The following is a 24,517-nucleotide window of genomic DNA, read 5'->3' as shown; positions in this document are numbered from 1 at the left end:
GAATTTGGTTTTCTATCATCCTCTATCTAAATTCTCAAATATATTTTTGCTGTCATTTTAGGTGCTGAGGCTGGATGGAATGCAGAGCCTTGTGTAAGCCAGGAGGCAAATGCTGTGCCACTGACTGAGCTACGTCTCCTGAAGTATATATTGTGTGCTAGTCATTATTTATTTTTGCCAGTCCTGGGTGTGGAATTCAGGGCCTGGACACTGTCCCTGAGCTTCTTTTGTCCAAGGCTAGCATTCTACCACTTGAGCTACAGCACCACTTCTGGCTTTTTCTGTGTATGTGTTACTGAGAATTGAACCCAGGGCTTCAAGCATGCTAGGCAAGCACTCTACCACTAACCTACATTCCCAGCTCGTATTTATTTCTGCTACAGAGTCCAGCCTGGCCTAGAACTCATGGTCCTGCCTCAGTCTCCCTAGTACTGGAATTACAGGTGTGTAGTGGTGCTTAACAAATTGTGTGTGTGTGTGTGTGCTGGTCCTGAGTCTTGAACTCAGAGCCTGGGAATGGCCCTTGAATTTTCATGCTCAAAGCTGGCGCTCTACCCTTTTGAGCCACAGTGCCATTTCTGGCATGTTAGTATTTGATGAATTGATTTTTCTTCCCCGAGCTGGCTTTGAACCTGGATCCTCAGGTCTCGGTCCTGAGTAGCTGGGATTATGGGCGTGAGCTGGAGGCCCGGGTTTGATTCAGTCCTTGTGGCAGGAGGCGGGGCACCATCACAGTAATCCCTCACTGATGGGGGTGGGTAGAAACTCCAGGCCTCTCACGGTCACGGGGCAGGGGGGGGAGTAGTTGAACCCAGGTGAGACATCCCCTCCACCGCCCACCCTGCCTTCCCTCCCAGGACCATCGCAGGGACCCAGGCTTGCAGTTGTGGGCGGATACATAGTAGCTATTGAAAATCTATGCCATTCTTTTTTTTTTTTCCAGTCCTGGGGCTTGAACCCAGGGCCTGAGCGCTACCCCTTGAGCCACAGCACCCCTTCCAGCTTTTTTCTATGTGCGTGGTACGGAGGAATGGAAGCTAAGCAGGCACTCTACCACGAACTCCCGGGCCTCTAGAAAGCCAAGCCATTCTTGCAAGGAGCGGACCGGGTGCAGGACTTTTAGGTTTGCAGGGGAGTCAAAAAAGAAGGGGGGGGGGGGAAAGGAGTCAGGAACGCGCATGCGCATTCAAGTAGGGTGCGCTGAAGCGTGGGGAGGTGTCTGACGAGGTCTCATTTGAGGCTCGGTGACAACCTTCAGTGACTTCAGGTGCGTCGACGCTGGGAACCTCGGGGACAGCGCAATGAGAAGAAAAACAAGCAGCGGGTCTCCCCGCGCATGCGCGGACGGTGGCCGGCCGGGCCGGCTCCGCAGGGAAGGGTGTGGCCGGGGCGGGGCCCGCGCTGGCGGGGCGACGGTGGCCGGGAAGGCTCAAGAACCACGGAACTGAAACAACCACGAAGAGACTCAAAAGAATCGGCGGGCCAACCGCCCTGGCTCCGTGATGGTACAGACAGATAATCGATGTGACAACGGGGCTCCAGTCTCGTGGAGAGCAATCTGTGAGGACGGCCCCCTCTCCCCCTTGCCCTAGTGGCGCGGAAAGTGGCGGGATTTCGGAATCCGCGTTTCCGTCTCCCAACGCGCTACGGTGGCCCGGCGGGGGCCGTCACAACCGGAAGTGGCCTTTCGGAAAGGCGTGGCTAAGCCTCTTCCCGCCCCCCCCCACCCGGTCTGGTCTCTCGCTCTCTCCCCTGCCGGATACAGGCTAAGTGTGAAATCTCGCGCGATCGCGCTGGCGCGGTCGGGGACGGGGCGGGACTGGCGGCGGGGGCGGGGACCCGGAGCGGGAAGATGGCGGCGGCGCAGGAGGCGGACGGGGCCGGCAGCGCCGTGGTGGCAGCCGGGGGAGGCGGCTCCGGTCAGGTACGGAGGCCGGGAGGGGACGGAGGGGGTGCCCCCTCGCCCCGGGGGGCCTCGTGGAGGGAGTGTCCTGGCCCCCCTCTTCTCGCAGTCCGGTGCATTGTGTCTGGCGGAGCCCTTGCCCGGGGACGGGAGAGGACCTTGAGTGTGGGGGCCCAGGCGGGGCCGTGGGGCCCGGGGAGGCCGGACAGTGGCGGGAACGGGGTCCTGTTGCGCGCTCGGGGTCCCGGACGCTCGCGCCTGGTAGCCTCAGGCCCTTTGCTCGAGCCGGGGAGACTGGCGCGGAGGGGACGTCGCCTCGACCGCCCCCCCCCCCCCCCCGCCTCGGCGTCCGGGGTTCTGGACTCTGCGGTGCTCGGCGCCCCCAGAGCTGCCAGGCGCCTCGGGGGGTGTCGCCTGCCGCTCCTGCGGCGTGAGACAGGGGCCCAGCGGGGAGACTTCTAGTTCTTGGGAGTAGGGGGTGGGGAAGAAATCAAATTAACGTGGGGGTAACCCCCCAGACCCATCTTACAGACTGGAATCCCAGGCCCTCGCAGAAAGTGGCAGGTTTCTGGCATCCATTTCAGGTTTAAGCTGACGCCCTAGGTGGTCTGCATGAAGAGGGGGGGGGTGGGCTTGGTATTGGGCTTTTCTAGCCTAAACTGGTCCTGGTACTAAGGATTTCCCCCGAATGAATGGGAGACACCTTCCCCCTGCCTCCCCGAGAGCATCCCAGCTGAGGTAGCTAGCCACCATTCAAGCATCTGGGGAACTGATGGGGTGACAGCAAGGTGCTGTGGACCTGCCCACCGAGCTGTCACTGACATGTGGGTGTCTGCTCCAGGGAGGGAGTGCAGGCTGTGAAGGGGAGCATGAAGTGACTCCGTGCGTGAGTGTGTGTGTGACCTTGGGCAAGTTCCCTTTCTTCCTGGGGTTCTCCTCCCACCCCCAGTGTGTGTGGGGGGCGTTGAACAGAAGAGTTGTACAGAGAGCCAGCCCTATGGACCAGGAAGGTGGCTCCAGTCACAGCACTTCCCAGAGGGACAGGAAAGCAAGGTGGGGAGGGAGACAGCCTTGTAAACAGTCATGATCTTAGAATACTGGAGTTGGAAGAAAAGTCTGGATCCAGGGACTCTGAGAGCCTAAAGGAGAGGAGCAAATAAAATCATCTCTGAAGGACACAAACGTGGAAATTGTGTGAGGAGCCTCAGTGGAAGTGACTGGATGGTCTAGACTGTAGAAAGGTCGGTTCATTTTGTTCTGCTATGAACTCACTTTGTAGGCCTTGTCTTGAGGGGTTTCTCATTCTCTCTGAAGGGAAATCTTGCCTTCTGTGAGTTTCTGTTGATTATGGGGTGGCAGTGGCAGGAGAGAGCACAGGCAAGGCTTTGGATTGGCCTGACTGGCCTGACACATCCCTTGTCCCAGCTCTGCGCTTGAAACCTTTCCTAGCTCATCCTTTGGCCTTCAGGATAAAGTACATTTTTTTCCCCCAAGCAGATCAAGGTCTTGCATGAGCTGACTCTTGTCTACAGACTAGAGAGAATTCATCAAGCTTGACACTGTTGACATTTTGGACTGGCTGGTTATTTGTTGGGGCGCTGTCCTGTGTGCCCTAGCTAGGATGTCTAGTCACACCCGTGGCCTCTACACATTACAGGTGAGCATACACGGCCCTTCTCCAGAAGTTGCCAGGTGTGCCCTGCAGGGTACAGTCACCACGCACAAGAAACCATGGAGTAAAAGGCTCAGCCACTCTGAGCCTGCCTCCATTGTTTTGTTTCAATTTTCTGCTGATTCTGGGTCCTGAGCACCGTCCCTGAGCTTCTTTTTGCTCAAGGCTGGCGCTCTACCACTTGAGCCACAGTGCTAATTCTGGCTTTTTCTGAATAGTTTATAGGAGATAAGAGCTGGCTTCAAATCATGATCCTCCCCATCTCTGCCTCCTGAGTAGCTAGGATTAACAGGTGACAGCCACTCCCATCCAGGCTCCCCTAGTCTTTGTTGGTAGTGACAATGGGCTTTGGGAGCCCTTTGTTGTTGTTGTTGTTTGTTTTGGTGCTAATCCTGGGCTGTGTCCCTGAGCTTTTATGCTCAAAACTAGCGCTTTACCAGTTAAGCCACAGCTCCACTTCTGGCTTTTTGAGTGTTTACTTGGAGATAAAAGTCTGGACTTTTTTTGCCTAAGCTGGCTTTGAACTGTTATGCTCAGATGTCAGCTCCCTGGGTAACTTAGATTACACATATGAGCCACTGGCACCCAGTAAGCCAGTAAGCCCCTGATTTTTTTTTTTTTTTTGCCAGTCCTGGGCTTGAGCTCAGGGCCTGAGCACTGTCCTTGGACTTTCTCAAGGCTAGAGCTCTACCGCTTGGGCCTCAGCACCACTTCCAGCGTTTTTCTATGTATGTGGTACCGAGGAATCGAACCCGGGTCTTCGCGCATGCTAGGCAAGCACTTTAACCACTAGGCCAAACTCCCGGCCAAGCCCCTGATTTTTAATTAATTAATTAATTTAGCGGGGCGGGGGGCGGGGGGGGGGTCAGTCATAAGTCTTGAACTCTGTGCCTGGTTGTTTTCCCTGAACTTTTCAGCTGAAGGCTAGCACTCTACCACTTGAGCTGCAACACCACTTCTGTTTTTCTGGTGGTTAATTGGAGATAGGAGACTGGTGTAATTTTGTGCCCGGGCTGGCCTTGAACTGTGGTCCTCTGCTTCCTGAGTAGCTAAGATTACAGATGTGAATCACTGGCGCCCCACAGGGTCGCATCTTCGTTGCAGTATAACCTGGGATGCTGGCCTTTCTTCCCCGATCACCTAGTGTGGGGTGGTTTATGTCATTGTGCTTTGTGGTAAAGACCATGGTTCAGTCTGAGACTTACACCTACCTCAGCGCCATCTCCACAGGCCCCGTGGGCCTCCGCTCCTCGGGACCGAGCCTCGGGCGCTCCAGTCCCTCATGGATTCACAGCTCCCTGACTTATGGCTGCCACACTGCACACTGCTCCACCCACCCGTGCACCCCACATCAGATTCAATCCTGGGTGCAGGACCCGCAGGCCCAGCCACCGCCAGTCGAGCCCGTCATGTTCTTTTGCAGTTGCTGTCTGCTTTACAAGTTTTATTTCTTCCCAAAGTGTACTTCTGTGTGTGTGTGTGTGTGTGTGTGTGTGTGTGTGTTTAGTGGTCCTGGGGGGTTAAACTCAGGACTCTGGACATGCTGCACACTCTGCCACCTGCAGCAGCCCTCTCCCTCTTTATCCCTTAGTCCTCCATGGGCTAGGCAGGCACTCTTCATGTTTGCTTTGGGTGCCAGTCTTGGAACTTGAACTCAGGGCCTGAGTGTCCTTCCTGATTTTCTGTTCTCAAGGCTAGCCCTCTACCAGGCTTGCAGCTCCACTGCTGGCTTTTTGGTGGTTTATTGACCGTAAGAGTCTCATGGACTTTCCTTCCTGGACCGGCTTTGAACTGTGCTCCTCAGATCTCAGCCTCCTGAGCAGCAGGATTACAGGCTTGAGCCACTGACACCTTTGTATTTGGTTTTGGAGACAGGGTCTGCTACCCACTGCTGGCCACTTTGAAGTTTCCATCCTTCTATTTCCATCTTCCAAGTAGCTGGGATTACAAGTAGGATTGCCATGCCTGGTTCTAATACTTATTATTATTATTATTATTATTATTATTATTATTATTTTGGCCAGTCCTGGGCTTGGGCTCAGTGCCTGAGCACTATTCTTGGGTTTTCTCAAGGCTAGAGCTCTACCACTTGAACCACAGCACCATTTCTGGCTTTTTCTATGTATGTGGTACCAAGGAATCAAACCTGGGTCTTCGTGCAGCCTAGGCAAGCACTCTACCACTAGGCCAAACTCCCAGCCCTCTAATGCCTTTTTAAAGCATGCAGATTTTTGTGTGTATCTGGAAGATGGAGACCTGCTGTTCTATTTTGTGACAGGTGTTTTCCTTGGACATTGGGACATTGGTTTAGTCGCTACACACTGCAGGATTTTTGGCTGGTTGTAGCTTTTGGTCACCATGTGAACATTTGTGCAGGAACTTTATTTATTTAATTGTGGCTCATGGGGCTTGAACTTGGCCTGAGCACTGTCCCTGAGCTCTTCAGCTCAAGGCTACCACCCTACCCTTGAGCCAAGGCCCCCTTCCCATTTTCTAGAGGTTAATTGGAGTCTCAGGTCCTTTTGTGCCTGGGCTGGCTTTGAACCTTGATCCTCCACGCCCAGTGTGTGTGGGAACTTTATTATGGAACTGTTCTGCTGTGAAGGACTGGCTTGTTGGTTTGTATGGTGGAGTTTACCCTGAGAAGAAATAACTGTTGCTGGGTGCTGGCGGCTTATGCCTGTAACTTAGCTACTCATGAGGCTGAGTCTGAGGATTGAGGTTCATAGCCAGCCTGGGCAGAAAAGTCCATGAAACTTTTTTTTTTTTTTTTTTGGTGCTTGTGGGGCTTGAGCTCAGAACCTGGGCCCTGTTCCTGAGCTCCTTTGCTCAAGTCTAGTGCTCTAGCAATTTTGAGCCATGCTGCCATGGTTTTCTGGAGGTTTGTTGGAGGTAAGAGTCTCATGGACTTACTGGCGCCTGAGGATCAAGGTTCAAAACCAGTCCAAGCAAAAAAGGACCTGAGACTCCAATTAACCTCTAGAAAATGGGAAGGGGGGCTTGGCTCAAGGGTAGGGCGGTAGCCTTGAGCTGACAGAGCTCAGAGGTAGCACCCAGACAGAGTTCAAGCCCCATGACCCACTAAAAAAAAGAAAAGAAAGAAAAAAAAAAAAGAGCCTGAGTAGATAGGATTACAGGTGTGAGACACCAGTGCTGGCTCCATATAAGACTCTTATCTCCAGTGAGCCCCTAGAAAACTAGAAGTGGCATTTTGAGCTACAGCTCAAAATGGTAGTGTACTAACTGAGCAAAAGAGTTCAGAGATGGTGCCTAGGCCCTGAATTCAAGGCCCACAACTGACCAAAAAATAAAATATAAAAAAGTAACTACGGTGTTTTACAAAGCACCTGCACCATTTGACATTCCTCTTTTTCCTTTTCGTCCCCTCCCTCCCCATCATATAGCTTGAACTCTGGGCCTGGGTGCTGCCTCTGACATCTTGTTCAAGGCACTATAGTGCTCTACCACGTTGAGCCACAGCTCAGTGGTTAATTGGAGATAAGAGTCTCATAGACTTTCCTGCCTGGGACTGGCTTCAAATAGTGATGCTCAGATCTCAGCCTCCTGAGTGACTACTATTATAGGCAAGAGCCACCAGCAGCTGCCTTTGTTTTTTTCTTTTCTCTTTTTGTTGGTTGTGGGACTTGAACTCTGGGCCTGGGTGCTGTCTCTGAGCTCTTCAGCTCAAGATTACCACACTACCCTCTTGAATGACAGTGCCACTTCTGGTTTTCTGGTGGTTATTTGGAGATAAGAGTCTCACAGACTTTTTATTGCCCGGACTAGTTTTGAACTTCGATCCTCAGATCTCAGGTTCCTGCTAGGATTACAGGTGTGAGCCACTGTATCCATTTTTTTTCTTTCTTTCTTTTGCATGTCCTGGGGCTTGAACTCAGGGCCTGGGCACTGTCCTTGGACACATTTTGTACTCTGCCACTTGAGCCACAGTGCCACTTCTTGCTTTTTCTGTGTATGTGGTATTTAAGAATTGAACCCAGGGCTTCCTGCATGCTAGCTGAGCACTCTACCACTAGGCTATACTCCCGCCCCCGCCCCCCCCCCCCTTTTTGTTCTCTAGATGGCTGGCCTGGAACTTCAGGTCTCCCTAACTCCTCAGTTCTTGAACTACAGGTTTATGCCACTGAGCCCAGCTACATTGATCTATTATTTATTATTATTATATTATTTTGTTGTAGGGCTTGAACTCTGGGCTCTTCAAGGCTAACTAACACTCTACCACTTGAGCCACAGCTCTGCTTCCGGTTTTCTGGTGGTTAATTTGGAGATAAGAGTCTCTTGGACTTTCATGATCTTCAGATCTCAACCTCCTGAGTAGCAAGGATTACAGGGGTGAGCCACCAGTGCCCAGCTCATTGATCATTTTTATTTATTTATTTATTTATTTTTGCCAGTCCTGGGCCTTGAACTCACGGCCTGAGCGCTGTCCTTGAACTTTTCTCAAGGCTAAAGCTCTGCCGCTTCAGGCACAGCACCACTTCAGCTTTTTTCTATATATGTGGTACTGAGGAATCGAACCCAGCTCTTTGTGCATGCTAGGCAAACACTCTACCACTAGGCCAAACTCCTGGCCCCATTTTTTTTTTATTAAACCATCATGGGGCTTGAACTCAGGGCCTGCGTGCTGCCTCTGAGCTTCTTTTCCTCATGGCTAGCACACGACCACTTCAGCTGCAGCTCCATTTCTAGCTTTTTCTGTGTAGTTTATTGGAGATAAGAGTCTCACAGACTTTCCTGCTCGGCTTGTTTCAAACCATGATCCTTAGCTCTCAGTCTCCTGAGCAGCTGGGGTTACTGGTACACCTGCCTTGTTTCTTCTCATTAGCCATCCTGTTCCCTGCTGTGCAGCTCTGCTTCCCTCTAAACCCTGCACCGTGGCCTGCAGGGCCTGGGGCCCAGCAGGTGTTTGGGGAAAGCAAGCTCTGGACCTGTGAAGGGCAGATTTCCTGTGCACGTGGTGTCAGCATTTTTTATCACCTGAGCCACGTTGGAGGGAGGTCTTGCCAGGGTCTGTGGGTGAAGGACTGCTGAAGTCTGACCACCTGGGCCCTCACTCTCACCTCGGTGGCCCTGTGTTTTGGGAAGTAGCAGATCAGAGCGTTCTGGTGGTGGGGACGGGGTAAGCTCTAGGTTCAGCTGAGCAGCTGAGTGGTGTCCTGGTGCCCTGGGTGGAAGCTCAGGAGCAGCAAGGTACCATGTGCTCCATGAGGGAGCCCTGCCAGTGCCCAGCCCGTCCGAGCTATGTGTGTGGCTCTGAATGGAGCTGACACAGCCTGGGTATGGCAGGGTATGGGCACTGTCCGCCACAGGGCTTCCCTGTGGTTCTTATGTCCCATCTGTTGGACTGGCAGCCCCTGCGGGGCCCAGGCTGGCCACCTCTGCCAGGCCCAGTCCTAGGCATCAGTAGCCCAGCATCAGCCTACTTGCTATGTGTGCACCCCATCAATGAGCTGTGATTCAGACCCCAGACTGGCCAGGGGTCCCTAAGGCTCCTGCCTCCAGCCTGCCAGTTCTGGGTCTGTCCAGAAGGACTGGGTGGGCGCTCTGTGTCCCCAGCAGAGGTGCTGCAGCTGCTTTTCCCTGAGGGAAGATGTGGATGCCCAACCTTCTTGTCAGCTGCTGATCTCGCCCTGCTGGGTCCTGGCTGGCAGGCCCTTGGTGCATGGGGGCCCCTAGGGCAGCTCCCAGGTCCCCTTGTCCTCCTCACCCTGACTCCTGTCCCTTCCCCCCCAGGTGACCAGCAATGGCAGCATTGGGAGGGACCCGCCGGCGGAGACCCAGCCCCAGAATCCCCCACCACAGCCAGCGCCCAATGCTTGGCAGGTCATCAAAGGCGTGCTGTTCAGGTGAGTGGGCGCTCTGGCCTTGAGGAAGAGGGGTGAATGGGGCGCAACTGCTCCCTTGTCCTATGCTGAATTAACCTTGGGCTTTTTTTTTTTTTTTTTGGTCAGTTGTGAGCCTGGGCCTGGACGCTGTCCCTGAGCTTTTCAGCTCAAGATTACCACCCTGCCCCTTGAGCCACAGGGCCACTTCTGGTTTTCTGGTGATTAATTGGAGATGAGTCTTATGGATTTTTTAGTGCCTGGCTGGCTTTGAACCATTATCCTCAGATTTCAGCTTCCTGAGTAGCTAGGATTACAGGTGTGAGCCACCATACCCTGCTTTTTAAAAAACAAAAACAAAAACAAAAAAATAAAAAAGACTGCATTTAAGATTTAAGGCTGGCCTCAAATTCTAGATCCTTCTGCTTTAGCTTCCCTACTCTGGGATTATAGCCATGTACTACTACCACATGGAGTTTAAATGAGATTTTGTGTGTGAAGTGCTGGGGTTGGAATCTGTAGTGAACAACAGGTTAGGCATTTTCTTTTTTTACTTTTTTTTTTGCCACTCCTGGAGCTTGAGCTCAGGGCCTGGGCACTGTCCTTGGACACATTTTGCTCAAGACTAGTTAGTGCTCTGCCACTTGAGCCACAGAACTACTTCTGGCTTTTTCTGTGTATGTGATACCGGGGAACTGAACCCAAGGCTTTGTGCATGCTAGGCGAGCACTCTACCACAAGGCTACACTTCTGGCCCAACATGTTAGGCATTTTAAATGTCTATTCCTGTGACATCAGATCCTTTCACAGTGTCACAGCCATCCCCCTGTTGGTCTACAGACCTCATTCCCACTCTTCCCACACTGAACCCCTATACCACTAAGTCCTTATACCCCATCCCCTGGTCCCTGGGTTCTGGCACCCACTGTTCACTCTCTTTGTGGCTCTGACCACTGCAGGCTAGCACTCCTGAATTTGCCTAGGAAATGTAGCTCCCCATCGTACTCAGATGTGGGCTCCACCCACTGTCCCTTGACCTCCAAGTGTTATCAGGATCCCCAGGAGCCCCCCACTGTGTTCAGCCCCCGAGGTTGAGTGTTTTCTTGCCATGGGTGCCCCAAACTTTTCAGCCACGGAGCCCACAGGGCACAGAATGGTGGGATTACCCTTAACCTTTTGCATCTCCGGTCTGCTCTGAGTGCTCAGCTTGGTCCTCTCATCCTCCTCCAGTCCTACTTGTTCTGTAGCTGGCAGTCTGCAGTGCCAGATCCCCACCCTACCTCACCTTTCAGGCCCAGGCCACCAAGTAGGTGGTAGAGTGGGTGCTCACTGCCTGAGGCTCTGAGGTCTTGTCTGTTGGATATGACCTCCCTGTATGGCCCTCGAACTAGATACATAACTCAGGCTGGCCCAGGACTCCTGGGCCTCCTGCTTCAGCTTCCTGTGTGCTGGGATGACAGGGGCACTACCACGCCTGGCAGTATACGAAGGAAGGTCTGTGTCTTTGTTGGCCCAAAGAAATCAACACCCACCAGGCATTGGTTGCTCACGCCTGCCGGCCTCCCTGCTGAGGAGGCTGTGATCTGAGGATTGAGGTTTGAAGCCAGCCCAGGCAGGAAAGTCCAAGAGACTTTCCAGTTAATCAGCAAAAAGCCTGAAGGGGAGGTGTGGTCAAGTAGTAGAGTGCCAGCCTTAAGTGAAAAAGCTCAGGGATAGTCTGAGGCCTTCAGTTCAAGTTTCATAACTGGTACCAAAAAAAGAAGGGGAGGAGGAGGAAAAATTAGAAAACCTGGGCTGAGCCGGATGTGGTGGCTCATGCCTGTCATCCTAGCTACTCAGGAGGCTGAGATTTGAGGATCAAGGTTCAAAGCCAGCGCAGCACAAAAGGATCTGAGACACTTTTTTTTTTTTTTTTTGCCAGTCCTGGGCTTGAACTCAGGGCCTGAGCACTGTCCTTGGACTTTCTCAAGGCTAGAGCTCTACCACTTGAGCCTCAGCACCACTTCCGGCTTTTTGCTATGTATGTGGGGTACCAAGGAATTGAACCCAGGTCTTCGTGCATGCTAGGCAAGCACTCTACCACTAGGCCAAACTCCCGGTCCCGTGGATCTGAGACTCTTCTCTCCAGTTAACCTCTAGAAGTGGCAAGTAGCGCTGAGGCTCTAGGGGTAGGGTGGTAGCCTTGAGCTGAAGAGCTCAGGGACATTGCCCAGGCCCAGAGTTCAAGCCCCTCAACCAACCAACCAAACAAACAACCCGAAAACCTGGGCCGGGAGTGTGGCCTAGCGGTAGAGTGCCTGCCTAACATGCACAAAGACCTGGATTCAATTCCTCTATACTGCACACACAGAAAAAGCCTGAAGTGGTGCTATGACTTAAGTGGTAGAACGTTAGCCTTGGGAATGCTCAAGGACAGTGCCCAGGCCCTGAGTTCAAGCCCTAGGACTGGCAAGAAAGAAAAGAAAGAAACTGGAAAACCTTAGGGAGGTTGTGCCTCCTGCAGGCATGCAGGAAGCCAGTGTTGCTAAGCCCTGCGTGTGGTTCCGCAAGCAGGGACAGGCACAGCCACCCTTTTCCAGGACTGACCTGCTGGGGTCCTGGAAGGCCGGGAATGCACCTGCTCAGGGAAGTCACTGTGTAGCACAGCGCCCCCTGTAGGCCTCCTGCTCCCAGCTCTCCCTGGGAGTTTTTACTGAGGTGGCAGGTAATGAGTTCCCCAAGCAGCATGGGTTCCAGGCCTTTGCCAGCCATGCTCATCAGGGACGCCTTGGGAAGCAGCAGATGGCTCAGCTGGGCCATGGCCCCTGAGACCCCAGATCCCAGGGCTTCAACAGGCCGAGGCATGTCCCGGTGCCTCATTCTGCCCCGACCCACTCGGGTGCAGGCAGGAGCCCCTACCCACATGGGCATTCACTCCTGGTGCTTTTCCATTCCAGAGGGGTTTTGTTTTTAATTGTGTTCTACAGTGCTAGGGAATCAAACCCTGGGTCCTAGGCATTCCAGACAGGCTCTCTTCCACGGAGCCATGCCCAGACCCTGTGGTGAGATAAGAACAGAGGTGAACACATGCAAAGCACATGCTGTGCATGCCTCTTTCCACAGTGATGGCCTGTGTGTGCAACAGATAACCCTGGGAGTGGGAGCTGCTGGCAGAAGCAGGACTCCATGCTTTTGAGGCCAGACTAGGCTGTATAGTGAATGCAGGGCCCTAAGTTCAAAGCCCAGTGTCAGACAGAAAGCACTAAACCTAGAGTTTCAGGTCTAGCTGTGGTGACTCACTTGTGTTCTGTAGGCAGCTCAGCTACAGCTGAGCTTTGAAGTGGTATTTTTACTGGTCCTGGGGCTTGAACTCAGGGCCTGGGCTCTTTCCTTGAGCTCTTTTGCTTAAGACTAGTATTCTACCACCTGAGCCACAGCACCTCTTCCAGCGTTTTCCAAGTAGTTTATTGGAGATGAGAGGCTCGTGGGCTTTCCTGCCTCGGCTGGCTTGAACCACAATCCTCATATCTTAGCCTCCTGATTAGCTACGATTACACATGTGAGCCATCCACTCCTGGCTTGAAAGATTTGTAAGGTTCTACATCTCAAAATTGCCAACCCCAGATTCAGCTCTGCCCTGAGGACCCTGGAAAAGAGGACTCAAGATGGGGCCTCCATGCAGGGAGCCGCCTGCTGCCATGCCCTGCGCTGACTCCCCACATGAGGCTTGGGGAGGTGGCGGAGGCCTGACCACTGCGCTCTTTCCCTCTCAGGATCTTCATCATTTGGGCCATTAGCAGCTGGTTCCGTCGAGGGCCGGCCCCTCAGGACCACACGGGCCCCGGAGGAGCCCCACGTGTCGCCAGCCGCAACCTGTTCCCCAAAGACACTTTAATGGTACTGCTGGGTGGGGCAAAGTGGAGGGGGGCGCAATGGGGTTGGGAAGGACAGCACCCTCACTGGCCACTGACAGCTCGGGATCAGTGAGGGACCCCAATTGTCATAGCATGGGATGCCAGGAAGAAATGGGGACCTCCGTGGGTAGGTGTGTGAAGCGGATGCAAAAGCCCGTCTTGGTGTTCAAAAACTTTTAATGGGATCCAGGGGTGCTTTTTTTTTTTTTGCAAAGCATGCTGGGTATTTGCAGGTGGGAGGTCCTTCCTTTCCCCTCGGACTTGGCTGCACCCAGGGCTGGAGCAATGGAGGGCATGGCAGGGCATCTTGCTCCCTTCCACCCTGCATTCTGCCTGGTAGGCTACTCCACTCCAGGTGGTTTTACGGGGGAGACAAGGATGGTGGTGTTCTAAGGTTTGAACTCAGGTGTTTCATGCTTGAACCACGTCCCTAACCCTGACTGATTTGGTTTTGTTTATGCTGGTATTGGAGCTTAAATTCTGAGCATTCAGATTTGTCTTGGGCTGGTCTTGAGCTATAATATAATCCTAAGATCTCTGCCTCTTGAGTCGTGGCACCCGATCCAAGAGGTATTCTTTTCTCAGTGCAACATGTGTCCTTGAGCCAGTCCGTCTTCACTGTTTGACAGCAAGGCTGATAGTGGATAAGAGTAGAAGTCGAGGGTCCTCTTTTGGGCAGCCCCAAGCCCCCACCTCCTGTCCCCCCCAGAACCTACACGTGTACATCTCGGAGCACGAGCACTTTACAGACTTCAACGCCACATCGGCGCTGTTCTGGGAGCAGCACGACCTGGTGTATGGTGACTGGACGAGCGGCGAGAATGCGGACGGCTGCTACGAGCACTTCGCCGAGCTGGACATCCCACAGGTGGGATGGGACCCCCGCCCCATGAGTGCCTGCTCTCAGACCCCAGCAGGCTCCCTTTAGGAAGGATGAAGTTGTGCTGGGGTCCCCAGGGCCTGCTAGGGTCAAAGCAAGCGCAGGTTCTGTGACCTTAGCAAATTGGGAGGGGTGAGCCTGCCCTGAGAGCTCAGAGCATCCACCTCGCCTGCTCTGCTGAACAGGGGGGCACTGTTGGGGCCACACTTGGGGTTCTGGATGGTCCTGGCACAGCGGGGCAGCCTCGAGGCCTGCACATCCCTGCGATGGCCGGCTCCCATGCTCCCGCCCGCCCGCCCATGCCGCCTGTGCTTGCAGAGTGTCCAGCAGAATGGCTCCATCTACATTCACGTCTACTTCACCAAGAGTGGCTTCCACCCAGACCCCCGGCAGAAGGCGCTGTACCGCCGGCTCGCCACAGTCCACATGTCCCGGAGTAAGTCATTGTGGGGGCCTGGCCAGAGGGATGGACAGGTCTGAGCCGGGATAGTCAGAGGGATGCCACACTGGAACTGGGCCTTTTTAATCTTGTATTTCATGTTTACAGTGCAAACACCCTGACTTTCCGAATCCACAGGAATTTCTATTAGTTTAACTGTTGAATGTTTAGGCCTGGTGTGGTGCTCGTGTCTGTAATCCTAGCTACTCAGCAGAGAGATTGGGAGGACAAGATTTGAGACTGCCCAAATGAAAGCCTAGTGAGATCACATTGCAGCGAGAGGCTGCAGGTTGTAGTGTACTTCTGTGGTCCCTGATAAGGTGGAAGAGGTTGCAGGTTGTAGTGTACTTCTGTGGTCCCTGATAAGGTGGAAGAGGCTTGTAGGCTAGCACTAGGCAAAAAGTTTAGACCCTACCTAATAAATAACAAAGGCAGAAAAAGGCTTAAGTGACATGTGGTTCAGTGGTAGAGCCCCTTCCTAGCAAGCACAAGGCCTTAAGTTCAAACCTATACTGGCTTAAAAAAATTCTAACAAGCTGGGGGTGGTAGTTCATGCCTGTAATCCTAACTACTCAAGAGACGGAGATCTGAGGATCAAGGTTCAAAGCCAGCCCAGGCACAAAAGGACCTGAGACTCTTATCTCCAATTAACTGGAAGTGGGGCTTGACTCAAGGGTAGGGTGGTATCCTTGAACTAAAGATTCAGCTCAGGCCAGGAATTTGGCCTAGTGATTAAAGTGCTTGCCTAGCATGCATGAAGACCCGGGTTCGATTCCTTGGTACCACATACATAGAAAAAAGCTGGAAGTGGTGCTGAGGCTCAAGTGGTAGAGCTCTAGCCTTGAGAAAGTCCAAGGACAGTGCTCAGGCCCTGAGCTCAAGCCCAGGACTGGCCAAAAAAAAAAAAAATAAAAAAAAGATTCCGCTCAGGGACAGCGCCCAGGTGGAGTTCAAACCTCATGACCCCCCCCCCCAAAAAAAAAAATTCATACAAGCCTGGTTCTGGTTGTTCATATCTGTAATCTTAGCTACTCTAGAGGCTGAGATCTGAGGATCGAGGTTCAAAACCAGCCCAGGCAGGAAAGTTGGTGAGATTCTTATCTCCAGTTAACCACCAAAAAATGGAAGTGGTGCTGTAGTTCAAGGAGTTAGTGTGCTAGCCTTGAGCTGAAGAGCTGAGGCAGTGCCCAGGCCCAAGCCCCACACCAACTCCCCCCCCCGACACACACACACAAAAAAATTCAAATAGCTGGATGTAGTGGCTCATGCCTGTAATCCTGGATACTTAGGCTGAGATCTAAGGATCGAGGTTCAAAGCCATCCTGGGCACTACAAAGCCCAAGAGATTATTATCTCCAATTAATCACCAGAAAATGAAGTGGCGCTATGGTTCAAGGGATAGGGCCATAACCTTGAACTGAAGAGCTCAGAGACAGCACCCAGGCCCAGAGTTCAATTCCCACAACTGACAAAAAAAAAGTCTCACTGGGACTTTTCAGCCTGTGGCTGGATCCTCAGATCTCAGCCTCTTGAGTAGCTCGGCTTATATGTGTGAGCCACTGGCCTCCTTCTTCCTTCTTCATTCTTTTTTCCTTCTCTGGTACTGAAGGTTAAACCCAGAACTTTGTGCCCTCTCCCTAAGCTTCATTCCAAGTCTCTTCAGTGTTTTTGGTAGAGTTTTGGGAGGCTGGTAGTTCCAGGGCCTTGGGCTATCACTGGCCTTCCCCCCTCCCGGCCCCCATCAGTCCGGGGGCTTGAACTTAGGGCCTGAGCACCGTCCTTGGGCTTTCTCAAGGCTAGAGCTTGACCCACAGCACCACTTACAGCTTTTTCTTTTTTGGGTTGGTTGTGGGGCTTTAATTGGGCCTGGGCGCTGTCCCTGGGCTCTTCAGCTCAAGGCTCCTGTCCTACCCCTAGAGCCTTAGTGCCTGGGCTGGCTTTGAACCAGGATCTTCAGATCTCAGTCTCCTGAGTAGTTAGGGTTACAGGTGTAAGCCACTACTACCCGCACTTCCGGCCTTTTCTATGTATGTGATACCAAGGAATCGAACCTGGGTCTTTGTGCCTGCTAGACAAGCACTCTACCAGTAGGCCAAACTCCTGACCCCATCACTGGCCTTTCTTGCTTATAACTGGCATTGCCCCTTGAGCTGTGTAGCTTTTCTTACTGGTTAATGGGAAATAATAGTAGTCTCATGGTCTTAACTGTACAGGCTGACTTTGAACTGCAATCCTCAGAACTCAGCCTGCTGAGTAACTGGGATGGCACGTGTGAGCCACTGGTGTCTAGCAGGTGTCATCTGGCTCTTTTTTTTTTCTTATCAGTGCTGGACTTGGACTCTGGGCCTGAGCACTGTCCTTGGGTTTTCTCAAGGCTACCACTTGAGCCACAGCACCACTTTGGCTTTTTTTTTTTTATGTGGTACTGAAGAATTGAACTTGGGTTTTTGTGCATGCTAGGCAAGCACTCTACCACTAGGCCACACTCCCAGCTGGCATGTGGCTTCCCCCCATCTGTGGGGCTTGAGCTCAGGGCCTGGGCTCCATCCCTGAGTCTTTCTGTGCTCAGGGCTAGAAACTCTACCACTTGAGCCATAGCACCACTTCCGACCTTTTCAGTTTACGTGGTTCTGAGGAATTGAATGTGGGGCTTCATACGTGCTAGGTGAGCACTCTACCACTAAGCCACATTCCCAGCCCCTCGTGAGTGCTTTTGGGTGTGAGGCTGTTGGCCACGTCTGAACCCACAGTGAAACTGATTACTTTTCCTTTCCTGCCTGACTTCCCAATTTTCATAAGGTTAATTGTCATCTCTGTACTTACCTGACCTTTTGTGACATTTCGTTGAGTCCCTGGTCCCCTGATTGGCTGCTGTAGAAGCTGCTCGCTGTCCCCAGGTTCCAGCAGCTCTGGTGACTGCCCTGTGATCACCCCATTCTCCCAGCAGGGATTGTGTGTGTTCCACAGCCTTGGTTTTGCAGAGAATGGGCCCATCCTCCCTTTGGGTGTGGCCGGGACAGGAGAGGTTGGTAGGTGTTAGAGGTGGCTGCCTCGGGGCCCTGCCTTCTGTGCTTGTTAGCTGGGTCACCGGTGGGTTGTGGGCCTGCTCCAGGTCCCAGGTGTGTGCGATGTGTGAGGTGGAGCCTCAGAGCGGGGCATGGAGTCATCAGATGCAGCCCCTCCCTGCAGGTGGTGGGGAGGCATTGAGGACCCCGATCCCAGGGGAGGAGAGGGACTGGAGACTGTGCCCAGGACCCTCTGTGGGCAGCAGCACCCTCTGTGGGCGGGGCAGTTGGGGAGGGACGGGTGTGGGATGAGCCGAGCTCAGCTGTGCTTCCATTCCTCGAGGGTCCCTGACAGGGAAGGCTGCTACTCCTTCCCACCCCCGCCCCTTTTCTCTTTTTGGCCCAGGTTTCAGAGTTAGGTGTGTATGCCACTCCTGCACACTTCTCCTTGCACCAGCCACGTTTTTGCTAGGGCTGGGCTCAGTGAGCACAGGGTCCCAACTTCAAGCCCCAGGGCTGTATGGATGAGTGAGTTAAAGAAGGAAGTACGTTGATGAGAAAAGGGAGCTCTTGGAAGTGACACTGTGGTGCAAGTGGTAGGGTGCTAGCCTTGAGCTGAGGAGCTCAGACGGGGCTCGGGTACAGAGTTCAAGCCCCATTGCCAACAAAAGGAAAAGAAAGAAAAGGGAGCTCTGGCCTGCAAAGGAGTCCAGCCTGCCTATCCCCCAGCCTGCCTGCACTGTCATCCCACCCCGTGGAAAGCAGCCCTTCTCTCCCTGGATGTGGGGTACCGGTTGCACACAAGCTATAGTAAGTGTAACAATAGAGCCACGTGTTGGTGGCTCACACCTGTAATCCCAGCCACCCAGGGGGCTGAGACCCACGATCATGATTTAGATCCGCCTAGGCAGGAAAGTCCGTGAGACCCCAGTCTCCAGAAAACCAGAGGTGGGTGTTGTGGTTCAGCATGGTGGAGTGCTAGCCCTGAGTGTAAGAAAAGCTCAGTGACAGTGCCCAGGCCCCAAGTTCAAGTCCCACAACTCAAAAAAAAAAAAAAAAAGCAACAGTGCATGGCTGCTGGTGCCCCTGAGCAGAGCTGGCGGAGGGCGGTGATGACACCACTGCCCCTTAGCTTGCAGGAGACCCATCAGGACCTGAGCTCTGCTCTTGGCCAGCTCGTTGTCCTCCATCTTGTGTGCAGGGTCTGCACACAAGGAACTGCGACAAGTGTGGGGGGCTGGGGTTGTGGGCGGCCCGGCCTTTCCCGGAGGAAGTGAGCTGCATTTGTGGTTGGGGGTTTCTCATGGCGGCGGCTCCAGGCCCTTCCAGAGCCCCGCCATGGTCATGTGCAGGGTGGGCTGTGTGTGAACCTCTGCTCCGTGCTGCTCCAGAGAGGGCTGCCTGTCCGGAGGCCCGGGGTCAGCGGGTGAAGGAAGACGGAGGGCAGGGAGGGGTGGGACCTGGGGAGTAGATGTTCGAGGAAGGAGAATCTTTGGAGTGGCACGTGGTGGCATACACTTGTAATCCCGGCACTCGGGCAGCCAGGCAGGAAGATCACGTGTTCCAGGCCAGCCTAAGAGTGGGTGGTGGGAGACCAGCAAAGAGGCAGCCTAGTCATCAGGGGAGACTGGACGAGGGGTGGACACTCTCCTTTGGGCTGGCAAGATGGACCCACTCGTGGTGGCTGGCTGGGTTAGTGGCGGTGACGTCTAGCAGAGACAGGTTTGGCCCCAGGTTTGGGGTTGGGGGGGGAGAGGCAGGAGGCTGGGGAGCTGCTGGTGGCGAGAGCTCTGGTGTCTGGGTGGGCCTCACACCTCCCCACCCTGCCTCAGTGATCAACAAATATAAACGCCGGCGGTTTCAGAAGACCAAGAACCTGCTCACAGGAGAGACCGAGGCTGATCCAGAAATGATCAAGGTGAGCTGCTGTGGCTGGGGCCCCGAGAGGCTCAATTGCCACTGAACCCCAAGTGGCCCTAGTCAAGGAGTGGGGGAGCAGTGGGAAAGGTCAGGAGAGCCTCTAGGATCAGCCAGCCCTGAGATGTGGCTCTCACCCCCATCCTATTTTCAGATGTCCCCTGAGCAGGAAGTGGTGGGGCGGGCCTAGGCCCAGGCAGCCAGCCCATTGGAGGCCCAGGGAGAGGTCCCAAGCATGGGCTGGGTTCCTGATGGGCATTATGGGGACTTGAGGCCCCTTCTTGGGTGTCCCCATGTGGGGCCCAGGCCTGGCCTGGCCTCTGCGGTCCTCCCCAGCCTGCTCTGTGCAGAGAACACTGGCTGGCAGGGGAAGACTGGCATCGGCCAGTGCTGGGCGCAGGGCTGAGCCCCGCCCAGGGCTGTCGTGGCTGGTGTCCTGGTGCCACTGGGAGGGGGAGAGCACCTAAGGGCACATTTGCCTAAGGCCCATCATCTTGCCCTGTCTCTCCACAGAGGGCTGAGGACTACGGGCCGGTGGAGGTCATCTCCCACTGGCACCCCAACATCACCATCAACATCGTGGATGACCACACACCCTGGGTGAAGGGCAGTGTGCCCCCGCCGCTGGACCAGTGTAAGCCCAGCTCTGTGCAGCTTCTGGGGACCCCATCTCCCTGAGAGACCTTGCGAGGTCTCTACCCTCCTGCACCCCTCCCCTGTCCTGCTCCATCTTTTCTCGGGTGACCCAGGGTTTTGTGCCACCAAGCTCCAGGTCATGGGCAGCCTGTGAGGAGACTGACCACCATGGCCTCCTGCAGACCCCTGGTCCCTTGAGCTAAGCCCCACCCCTTCTGCGCCCCCGGTGCAGTCCAGTGCCTGGGGGCTGACCACTGCCCCACCCACAGATGTGAAGTTCGACGCTGTAAGCGGCGACTACTACCCCATCATCTACTTCAATGACTACTGGAACCTGCAGAAGGACTACTACCCCATCAACGAGAGTCTGGCCAGCCTGCCGCTGCGCGTGTCCTTCTGCCCGCTCTCGCTGTGGCGCTGGCAGCTGTACGCCGCGCAGAGCACCAAGTCACCCTGGAACTTCCTGGGCGACGAGCTGTACGAGCAGTCGGACGAGGAGCAGGACTCGGTGAAGGTGTGGGCGCCGCTGGCACACCAGGCACACACACGTGCCAACCCATATGCATACACACACGCGTGTGCACAAGACTCCCCCCTCTGTGCTTGCTCTCTGCACACTTCCATCCCCATTCGCCCCCTCCACACACACACCTGGCATGGGGGTGGCGAGCTTGCTGACCGTGCTGTCGTGTCCCCTCCTTCAGGTTGCCCTCCTGGAGACGAACCCTTACCTGCTGGCACTCACCATCATCGTGTCCATCGTGCACAGTGTCTTCGAGTTCCTGGCCTTCAAGAATGGTAAGTGTGCAGGTGGGAATATGGCCTACTGGTGGAGTGCTTGCCTAGCATGCACGAAGACCCAGGTTCGATTCCTCGGTACTACATATATAGAAAAAAGCCAGAAATGGTGCTGTGGCTCTAGTGGTAGAGCTCTAGCCTTGAGGAAAGCCCGAGGACAGTGCTCAGGCCCTGAGTTCTAGCCCCAGGACTGGCAAAAAAAAAAAAAAGAATGTTGATCAGGGGACCCGAAAGGCCTGGGAATAGGGAAAAGCCTGACGCCCCCAACATGCCCACCCCCTGCCTGGAATTTTCTATCTATTTTCTGGAGGCCTGACGAGCAGAAGGGACAGTGGTTCCTACACTCTCAACCCAGTACTGCCCAGCACCGGGTGTGGAGCTAAGAAGGGCTGGGCCTGCAGCTAGGGCCAAGGCCAGGGCACCACCACCAGGAAACTAGGCCGGGGAACTCCAGGGCCAAGAGCAGGAAGCCTTGGAGCGGATCCCATACCCTGCCTGGCAGGCTGTCTGTTGGGGAGGCCCCAGAGGGTCAGGCCTGTCCTCCAAAGGCCCGCCATGCCCACAGCGCTGCAGTAGTGGCCTGTGCCAAGGACTGCATGGGGCCCTTTGCGGGTACCTGCAGGGCCTTAGCCATATTCCGGGGAGTCCATTGGTACCTTGGGCTCCAGACAAGGAGGCAGAGGTCAGGGAGGCAGGTTGCGTGCCTGCAGGTGTACCAGGCAAGGCTTTGTCCTGAGAGGCAGGGCCATAAGCAAATACTTATTTCTGAGCATGTGCTGTGTAAACCAGGGGTCATTGAAGCCCTGTGAAGTCCAGTCTCTCTGCCCCAATTAGAGTGATGCCCCCAGGAGCCATTTGGCATGTGGGGGGGGGTCCACCTCCCCAGAGTGCTCTCTCAGTCCTTATCTTCCTGATCAGGATTGGGAGTGCATCAGGCCTGGCAAGGCTGTGTGCTGAGCCCTGGGATTAGAGGGTGGCCAGGGTCCATAGCCCCTACTCACCGGGTGCCGCTGCTCTTGTGTCACAGGCGGCATGACCCTCTTGGTAGGCCCAGTGGTGGCCAGTGGATCAGATGGATGTGGTCTTGGGTCTGTCACCCGGGCTGAGTGGAGATCAGAGCACAGGGCTAGTCTGTACCCCCTGCATGTCCCTCAGGTCCCTCCGTGTCAGAGTGGCCAGGAGAGGAGGCCCCATGCTGGGCCACAGACCCAGCGTGTCTGATTCTCCAGCCAGGCTGCACAGCCGTGGGGGCAGCTTCTGTGTCCAGCTCTCTGCAGCCGGCCCATGATGGGTACCATCTGTGGGATGCCATGCTTTTCCCCAGATGTGGGGTGCTGGGCACCCTGATCCCGCGTGGGGACTGCACAGGTCTGTCTGCGTGGCTGACCCTTACCCCTCTGCAGACATCCAGTTCTGGAACAGCCGGCAGTCCCTGGAGGGGCTGTCTGTGCGCTCCGTCTTCTTCGGCGTGTTCCAGTCCTTCGTGGTTCTCCTCTACATCCTGGACAATGAGACCAACTTCGTGGTCCAGGTCAGCGTCTTCATCGGGGTCCTCATCGACCTCTGGAAGATCACCAAGGTCATGGATGTGCGGGTGAGTGGGGGCTGGGGAAGGGTCTTCCGGCCAGCTGAGCCTCGGGGTTTCCCGACGCCGGCCTCGCCCCAAGCCCTAGGGGATTTCACACCAGGGGATTTTTTTGGGTCACACGTAGGGCAGGGAACTGGGAAGAACAGGGAGGCACAGGGGCCAGGGCTGGCACCGGGTGCCCCAGCTGACCTCCGCCCCTTTCGCAGCTGGACCGGGAGCACCGGGTGGCAGGAATCTTCCCCTGCCCGACCTTCAAGGACAAGTCCACCTACATCGAGTCCTCCACCAAAGTGTACGACGATGTGAGTGTCTTTGTGGCCCCTCACGGGCCCTCTGCCTGCCATCTCCCAGGCCTCCACGTTAGGGCTCGTGTCACAAGCCCGTGTCCCCCACCTGCCATGTCTGCTTCCTAGACGAGTCCAGAGTTCTCAGGGCCAGTGGGAAATTCCCTGTCCCTGCGTGCCAGGTGTGGCGGGTGAAGGCGGGAGCGGAGCAGGTTCGTGGAGCTGGTCCCAGCCTGCCTCCACCCCGCAGATGGCGTTCCGGTACCTGTCGTGGATCCTCTTCCCGCTGCTGGGTTGCTACGCCGTCTACAGCCTGCTGTACCTGGAGCACAAGGGCTGGTACTCGTGGGTGCTGAGCATGCTCTACGGCTTCCTGCTGACCTTCGGTGCGCCCTGCAGCCACGGGACTGGGGGAGCCAGGGAGGGGCCGTGCATGGGATGTGAGACGGGCTGGGCAGCCTCTCCTAAGAGAGGAGGCTCAGCATCAGAGGGCAGAGCAGATGCAAAGGCCCTGAGATGGGGCGGCTGGGAGTGGGTGGAGGGAAGCTCAGGGCTCAGGGCTTCCTTCCTTGGTCTTCCATCCTGGCAGGCTTCATCACCATGACGCCCCAGCTCTTCATCAACTACAAGCTCAAGTCTGTGGCCCACCTGCCATGGCGCATGCTCACCTATAAAGCCCTCAACACCTTCATCGATGACCTGTTCGCCTTCGTCATCAAGATGCCTGTCATGTACCGGATCGGGTGCCTGCGGGACGGTGAGGCTGCCCGCATCCCAGGTGGGAGGACATGGCCCCAGTGGGTGCGGGGCTCGCATGCTCACACTGCGTGTGCCCCCTGCAGACGTGGTCTTCTTCATCTACCTCTACCAACGGTGGATCTACCGCGTCGATCCCACCCGCGTGAACGAGTTCGGCATGAGTGGAGAGGACGTGGCCCAGGCCTCCACAGCAGCAGGTGCCCTCACCCCTGCCCCCAGCACGGCCACTTCTGGCGCCAAGGAGGCCACAGCCCCGCCTGGCAAGCCCACTCCAGGGGCCGGCTCTGCCAGCACGCCCCAGGACGCCCCTCCAAAGCCAGCAGAGGACAAGAAGAAGGATTAGCCGCCCTGTCCTCAACCGCTGCAGCTCCTGGTGACACCACCCGCCTCCCGGCCCCTCGCCTCTCCTCCCTACCGCCCTCTCCCTGGACAGATCAGGCCGGGCCAGCGGGAGGCCCCTTAGGCCAGGGCCCAGCACGCGAGGTGGGGCCAAGGAGGCCGGGGCTTGCTGTGTGCGGAGGCGCCGTCTGTCTGTCTGTCCTGTGTGTTCCAGCCATTGCCCTGCCAGCCCAGAACCATCAGGAATCATGGGGAAGCTGACACGGCGCTGCCGAGGGAGGGCCAGTCGGGGAGGGCCGGGCCCGCTGTGGACCACCTACGGTCATCCATCGTCTTGTCCCTCGTCCCCACCACCCCTCCTCCCAGACCGCCGCCCTTTAACAGTCTGGATTTAATAAATTCATATGGGTGTTTAACTTAAAATGTGACCTCTGCCCTCCCCCTCCTTCTTACCACCTGCACAGCAATTTGCTTGGGGGGGTGGGGACAGAAGGCTCTCCTGGCCCTGGAGAAGGGACTGGCGGTGTAGGGTCACACACCCTGCTCCAGCCCCTGGGCACAGCT

General features: G+C 55.2%; 1 protein-coding gene across 2 annotated transcripts; it reads left to right on the top strand.

The window, feature by feature from the left end:
* Nucleotides 1-1,836: 1,836 nt before the first annotated feature.
* On the top strand, nt 1,837-24,053 carry Clptm1 (CLPTM1 regulator of GABA type A receptor forward trafficking). Of its 2 annotated transcripts, none has more exons than XM_090323002.1 (14): nt 1,837-1,924; nt 9,327-9,439; nt 13,168-13,291; nt 14,018-14,176; nt 14,507-14,624; nt 19,465-19,550; nt 20,063-20,183; nt 20,455-20,699; nt 20,890-20,983; nt 22,387-22,577; nt 22,778-22,873; nt 23,106-23,241; nt 23,445-23,612; nt 23,698-24,053. In XM_090323002.1, the coding sequence occupies exons 1-14, from the start codon at nt 1,853-1,855 to the stop codon at nt 23,955-23,957; spliced, it is 1,983 nt and encodes a 660-aa protein (XP_090179128.1). In that variant the 5' UTR covers nt 1,837-1,852; the 3' UTR covers nt 23,958-24,053. The 2 variants fall into 2 exon arrangements, with proteins under 2 accessions (XP_090179128.1, XP_090179129.1); XM_090323003.1 differs by lacking the exon at nt 1,837-1,924 and adding an exon at nt 3,454-3,560.
* Nucleotides 24,054-24,517: the final 464 nt, after the last annotated feature.

This window comes from Megascapheus bottae, chromosome 31, assembly GCF_031878675.1.
Source record: "Megascapheus bottae isolate mThoBot1 chromosome 31, mThoBot2.hap1, whole genome shotgun sequence".
Classification (NCBI taxonomy): Eukaryota; Metazoa; Chordata; class Mammalia; order Rodentia; family Geomyidae; genus Megascapheus; species Megascapheus bottae.
This window is presented reverse-complemented; position numbering and strand designations above follow the sequence as displayed.